The sequence below is a fragment of the Neltuma alba genome, unplaced genomic scaffold (genome assembly GCF_004799145.2).
Source record: "Neltuma alba isolate B1F8T4 unplaced genomic scaffold, ASM479914v2 tig00012743_pilon, whole genome shotgun sequence".
Classification (NCBI taxonomy): Eukaryota; Viridiplantae; Streptophyta; class Magnoliopsida; order Fabales; family Fabaceae; genus Neltuma; species Neltuma alba.
This window is the reverse complement of record NW_021637159.1, coordinates 185996-193379: the sequence shown is the minus strand read 5'-3', so window position 1 is coordinate 193379 and position 7384 is coordinate 185996. Positions and strand designations below refer to the sequence as shown.

General features: G+C 34.4%; 1 protein-coding gene across 1 annotated transcript; it reads right to left on the bottom strand.

The window, feature by feature from the left end:
* Positions 1-4878: 4878 nt before the first annotated feature.
* LOC114730503 (probable indole-3-pyruvate monooxygenase YUCCA3) lies at positions 4879-6451 on the bottom strand. The gene is given in 4 exon segments (XM_028917586.1): positions 4879-5106; positions 5314-5444; positions 5447-5684; positions 5798-6451. Coding segments are annotated over 4 exon segments (1251 nt in total).
* Positions 6452-7384: the final 933 nt, after the last annotated feature.

Below are 7384 nucleotides of genomic sequence, written 5' to 3'. Positions count from 1 at the left end.
GTGAATTAAAAAGGATAGAACAGTAACTCTTAACAGTAGTAATTAAATGGAGAAGATGAAATGAAGTTAATGAACTATGAGGGAGAACAAGAAGGAATGGGCTTATAAGGGGAGGTGGCTGCCCCATGTGTTTTGCTCTCTTGATAACTGTGATGTCTGCTGCATGCTGATTTTATGAGAACCTTGGAAGCCTCTTCTGTGAATCCACAACTCTATAATTGTGCAAATCATATTGTAGCCTGCCATTAATGTCCATATCTGAGTTGCCAATATTTTCAAACACAAAATCTTTGCTCTTTTGTTTTATATTTGCTCAGATCGACCACTGTTTTCTCCCTTAATTTCTTCCCGGATAGATAGAAGGCTCAATCTGGGTGGTGGTGGTGGTGACTTGGTTTCAGATGGGCCATAGATGTTATATATATTTTAACATCTCTGAGTGCATGCATGACGACTCATATGGTTTGTCTTTTATTTCTTCTTTTTCCGATTATGTGTTTTAGATTATATTGTTCAATCAATTCGCAACAGCGATTATCACTATTTGGCGTATCTTTGGAAAAGCCAATTCTCATGTCAAGTGGCTAGCTCACTATACCGATAACCCGAATATAGAGTTTCGAATGATGTAGACACTATTCTTTGTATACAATGAGCATGTTGCTCTGAAGAGTTAGCTTCAGCTTCAATATGGCTTGACGCCATATGCCCTTTATTCAAGAGAGAGAGAGAGAGAACCAACAAGTGTTGGTCCAAATAAAAGGGACTTGGACACCTTAAATATCATGTACTAGGTTCGATTCTTGGAACGGTGTGTATGGAACAAACACTGTTAGGAGGGGTTTCCATTACGGTGCCTGACAGTATACCTCGAAAGATTAGTCTCTTACTGTTTAGGTGGGAGGATACTCTGGACAACAACAAAAAAAAACAGAGAGAGAGAAAGAAAAAGATGAAGATTGAATTGCATTAAGCATAGATATTTTTTTAAAAAAAACTGGGTTCAAATTTTGCTGATGATTTTCTAATAATGCATTGTTAGAATATTCAAGTCAGTGAATCACAGATGCGATTCATTTCTTTCGGGGTGGTTTGATAAGATGTCGGTTTATTTAATGTGGGCATATCTAGTGGGTCTATCCAAAATCTAACCTCTTACATTTTTCAAAATGGTAGAATATTTTAATATGGGCCTGCTTTCTTCTTGTGCTTCCATGTGTAAATATTTTAGAGAACTTTTTTTTTTAATTTTTGAATTTCAAATAATTGTATGATTAACTTTGTGTGTATGTATAGAATGCCGTGTTCATTTGATCTCTTTTTTTAAAATTTAAAAATTTGCATTATTTTATTGTTCAGTAGATTTAAATTATTTTTATCTCAATAAAATAGATAAAGTCGTCGTTTTGGACTTGCAAAGAGCTTAGATTTATAGGACACTCATGACACAAATATTTCATAAATAAGTCGTCCAAAAAAAAAATATTAGAGCAAAAGTTATAAATTAAAATATGTACGCACGCACTGATATTGATATGTAAATTTTTGGAGTGAAAAACATGAGGTTTAGACATGAAGAATCACATTCCATGCACGTCTTCGCTTAATTTCAAAATTTGGAAAAATTTATTTAAATTTTAGAAAGACTTTACTGTGAATAAGTCTTTGAATTTACTTGATTTTAATTCCCTGGTTCAACGGTCAACTAACAAATCAGAGCCGAAATAAGAGCGCATCTGGTGGAGGAAAAAAAATTAAACATATTGAAACGTGCAATAATGAGGTCATGCAACTTTTTCCCTCTCTACGACCCAAACAAAAGAAATTATGTGTATATATCTTTGGTGAAATATGTGCTCTATTTAACCGCAATGACAGAAAAAATATAAATTGAAAATTTAAGAGCAATTATGTCATTTTACAATTAGAATAAATTATTCTAAGGTCTCTTGGGACCTACTAGCAATTTTGACATTGTGTGATCTTAAATAAATAAAATCTCTTCTTTAAGACCTGTGTGTAATTTTCTCATAAGTTTAGGCTCCGGGGTCCCGATGATGCACAAGTTCCACTGAAAATTTCAGGTTGAATTTAGTCAAATGAGATACTCCTAATACCATAACGTTGCAGAGTACATGTATTTGCTTTGGGAAGCGCTTGGAGTATTTTTGTCAAAAGTTTTGAAAATAATAATAATAATAATAATAATTCCATCAATATCAGCAACAGTTGTGAGAGAACATGCAACATACACGTGTTTTTCGTCATGTGCATAGAAATTTTGTCAATATGGGATTTGTTTGGTGTGTTGTATTAATAGAAATTGTTTTCTCATTGACATGAATGACTTGCACGAAGTAGAAAGGGAAGGCTTCTCCCAGCTGGAGTTTCATGGACATGCTGGATATATAAATCGCGATTAATATCATTTTTAGTCCTTACAATTTGATTAAATTTTAGTTTTTGTTCCTATAATTTAATAAGAATTTAGTCTGGATTTAACGAGAGGTCTTTAATTATACTTTTAGTTTTGATCGTTATACATAAACTCAGACCAAATCTTTATGAAATTATGGGAATCAAAATCAAAATTTGATCGTACTGTAAGGACCCTATATATTTACACACACACACACACACACACGGAAGTGTAATTAGCATCTTTTTGGCAGCGTCATTAATATGTTGCAAATAAACGCATATATATGAGTATAGCATCTGATATTGATGATTATGAAAAATAAGTTTAAAAAAAAAAAACAAACAAGAAGGGACTTTCAATACTGTCTAGTAATGCTATGCATATAATTAAGGACTAAGTATGATCATGATTGGATGAAATGGAAGCCATAATATATGATGAGGATATTAAGATTCAGCTCTTAAAGAATACAATATAATATAATGAGCCACTTGTTATAATAATTATTGAAGAGATAATATTATGTCCAAAATTATTATGGTTGGGGGATAGGCTTATATTTTCAATTCAAATCATGTTCTCTAATTACACTTGTGGTTGTTCTATTGTTGTACGTCAAAGCTTGAGAGACTCAGATTCGTGCTTGTGTTGTAGGCATCCATTCACGTGCTACGCGACGTAACATGGGCGCACCCTGTTTCACAATTTGCAGCTTCACCATTCAATTTCTTTTTAGAAAAAATAACTAATTTGAATTCCATTTTGTGGCATCACATAGTGCAAATCTCTAGCATTCAATGCATGAAAAGTTTTTTGTTTTTGTTTTTATAACTCAAATAGTCTCAAGCAACTTTAAGTTGAGGCTAATCTTTGTTGGACCAGAAACATTAAAATTAAAGTCATCTTAATAAGCTTGCTTTCTGAACTTTTTTTCTTTTTTTTGAGTAAATCCTGAATTTTGAATTCATGTTTTTTTTCTGTAAGGGTAAGATCACTTACCATCTCAACTAACAGTTTATTGGTATGAAAAGTTATTTATTATTAATTAATGCGTATATTTAAAGAACCGTTGTTAATTAGTAGCAAATTTGACTGGTCAATGCTAAATGGGCTTCGATGGCCAGCAAAAGCCCATGACGCGCATCACACCGATGAGATTCTCTCCTAGCGTTGACTAAACAACAAATCTTATTTAACTCAAATTCTTCTGCTTATGTGTAGTTTGACTTTTGGCCCCCGAGACCCCCCCCACCCAAAAAAAAAGAGCTTTAGGTTTGATTCACAATTCATTTCTCGTACTTACAATAGCCATTGCTTATTTCTCACCCGTTTTCATTTGATTAGTAAATAAAAGGAATAGTATTGGATCGATGAAAAGAGAAATCAAACAAGCATTAGTTTTTAAGTTGGCAAATTAAGCACTGTTGCGATTAAGGCATTCTCTCAAAAACAAAGAACTCACCAATAAGAGTGACATTATGTTAACTTGCGATTGAGTTTGGTTTAATTTCATAATTCTTTGTTCCCTTGAGTTTGAAACAACATCACTTTGAATTAGATGAACAAAAAATAGTATCACCCCATCCTTGATATAAGACCTAATTGACTAATTTGAGAAGATTAAATAAATTAGTTAAATTAGTTATTTGTTATAAATATGTGTTGTCTTTTCTATAATACGCTTGCTAATTATGTATATTAGCTATAATTACTATTTGATGAAATATTTAACATGTACAACTACTATGAGGACTACTTTAAAAAAATGAATAAATATGAAGAAAAAAAATAGATTATGATCTTATATCTAGAGCCAAATTGAAAGTCAAATAAGCTCTTATAATAAGGAATTGTCAAATTTATATTTGAATAACTCTATTTTATTGAATTATGTATATAGTTCATACATGAATGTCTCCTGTACTTGTGTTTTATTATTATGCATGGTTTATATGTGAATATTCCTTGTGTTTATGAGTTGATACATTTTTTATTTAAATGTTATCTTTTTATAGTTTCATATGAATATTTTTATAAATTTTAATTACATTATATTATAGTAATACTTCGCATCAGAGACATTAATCAGATAGAGAGAGAGATAGGAAAAGAGCTGACTTAATTATTAAAGCTTTTAAAATAAAGTGTGATACAACATTCTTTTGAGAGAGTCAAACGATATATGTATAGGTTACAACTGAGGGAGAAAGAAATGAAAGGGAAAAGCAACAAGGGAATGCATGAACAAGCCTCATCTTCCTTGAAACAAATCATTACGAGGTTGTTTAATGAAGGAGAGGGCTGCTTTCATTTTGTGGGAGCTAGGCAATGAATTAAATTAACTAACAATTAGCTAACATGTGTGGGAGAGCTCTCTACGTATTATTATTATTTGCTAATTCACATTTGGGAGGGAATAACAAAGGCGAGAGTACAAGTGAGAGTGATCATATATATCAGAAGTGGGAGATGCATCTTCTGTGACGAGCAGCCACTGATTTCTTGCGTTGCTTAGAATCCTCTTTCCAGCATTTAGCGATGTCGTGGGACACACTTACTGCATCCAACGATGCGCCCGACAGCCCTCTTCTTGTGAAGCCCACCGCATACAATCCGCACTTCCCTTTCCATCCATTTGGGAATGGATTCCTTGGTGTCCCGTCCTCTGAGAAAAACTCGTTCTCCTGTATATTTTCATCACGCGATACGTAATTACTACATCAGAACTAAATAATAATAATTTGATCTTTCAATCCAAATACTTTTGAAATCTGGGTATTTAGATGTAGTTTTCCCTGAATAGTTTGAAAGAGATGGTGCAGAGTTAAAGCCAATGCCAGTTCTACATGTGTCATCAAGAATCCAATGAGTAAGAGCGATGAAGTTCTCACCTTTAGCCAGGAGGGTACATTACTGCGGTAGCCAGTAGCAAGAACAACAGAATCAATCTGGAGAATTTGGCCATCAACCAGTTCGACTTTGCCTCTCCAGAATCTTCTGATTCCGGGAACCACCTTAATCTCCCAGATCTAATCTTCTTCAGTGCTCCGATGTCCAACACAGGCGTCTTCCCCGCACTGTTCTTCAGCTCCAGAGGCCCCATTTCTGGCCTCTTCAGTCCATACTTCTCCACGTTCCCCAGAATCAGGCCAGCCAGAATCAGCAGTATCTTGTCCACCATCCACAGAGGCAGCTTCTTCATCAACGTCACTGCAAGTTCAAAGGTCGATTTTCCGAACACTTCTCTGGGCAACACGTGCACCTGATCATCCATCAAAACAACTTCAAAAGTCAAGCTTCATGCAAAATCACTAGAAAAACCCAGTTTGTATTGTCTGAGAAAGTTCATTTATGTATGAAAAATTCAGAACTCACCGAGCTTCGAACCACCATTGAGGGGTTGGCATGGTGGTTGCAGAGATCAAGAGAGACTTCCATGCCAGAATTTCCACACCCAACAACCAAAACATTCTGACCAGTATGACTTTCTCCAGATTTATAATCACAAGCATGCATGACTCTTCCTCCAAAATCATCCAAGCCTTCAAACTCAGGAACGACTTTCTCTGCATTCTCCCCTGTAGCAGCCACAAGCCACCTGCAAATATATTCCACCTCGCTGCCCTCCTTTCGAGTGGTCTTCACCCTCCAAAACCCAAACGTATCATCGTACTTAGCGGATTGAACAGTTTCGTTGAACTGGGGATTGATTCCGAAGTGCTTAGCGTAGGATTCAAGGTACGTGATGAACTGAAATTTGGAAGGGTATTCGGGGAAGTTATCGGGAAAAGGAAAATTAGGAAGCTGACAGAACTGTTTGGGAAGGTGAAGCTTGAGGCGATCGTAGGTACGGTTCTGCCATAGCGATGCGATACAGTTAGCTCTTTCCAGGATGACGAAGGGGATGCCTTGCTCTTTCAGGCCAGACGCCACAGCCAGACCCGACGGCCCCGCTCCCACTATGACGGCTCCGTTCACCCATATGCAGCGGCGCGTGAAGAGCACCTCCGGGTCGAAGCTTTCAGCCATCGGAGGCATGTTGAGGCAAATGTTATGCATTTTGTTGTGCAGCAATGGAAATGAAATCGGCTGTCAAGTGTAATGATTTGAAGAGCTTGTGAAGATGGCAGGGGTATATATAGAGAGAAAACAACCTTGTGACAGTTGCTTTCATATTTCGTATCTTTTTATTAGAATTATATTATATTTTTAATAATAATAAATTTTCTAAACAGTGTTTGGTGTAGAATAGTTTTCTTTTTTCTTTTAGTAAAAATGGTGTATAATATTTTTATTAGGCCTTTCGATCTCCGGAATTTACATATGAGAACACGGGACTATATTAATTCAAATTGAGTCGATGTAATATACAAATGAGAAGCAAGTTTTTTTGAAATTAGAGATTAAGTAAGGGGGAAAAAAACACGGCTAAATATATATTTGATCTTAAAGTAAGATTTGAGTTTGGTCTCTTAACTTTAAAAATTATACTTTTAGTCTTTTAACCCCAAAATTCTTAGTCTTAAATGATGATTTTTTATAATAATTATAGTTGTTTTGAATATTAAATTTAATATGCTAGCATTTAGTAATATTTTATCAGCTAAGAGCTTAATATCATCATTTTTTGTTAATAATTTTAGGATTAGAAGACTAAAAGTTTATTTTTTAAAGTTAAGAAACCAAAATAAAACATTACGTAAAGTTAAAAGGCTAGAAGTATACTTTAGCCAAAAAAATACTCATTAGGTGTTTATTCATGATTCCATGTTGCATCCCTACTTCGTATTTTTGAGACATTTTACTGACTTTTAACGGGTGATCTGCGTTAACAACTCATTACTTAATTTCTAGTAATTAATAACTCTTAAAATATGTTTATAATGTTTATATAGAGAGAGAAAAAAATAGCAACATATAGAAAAAAAATAAAATATAGTGGTATATAAGTAGTGGGGATAT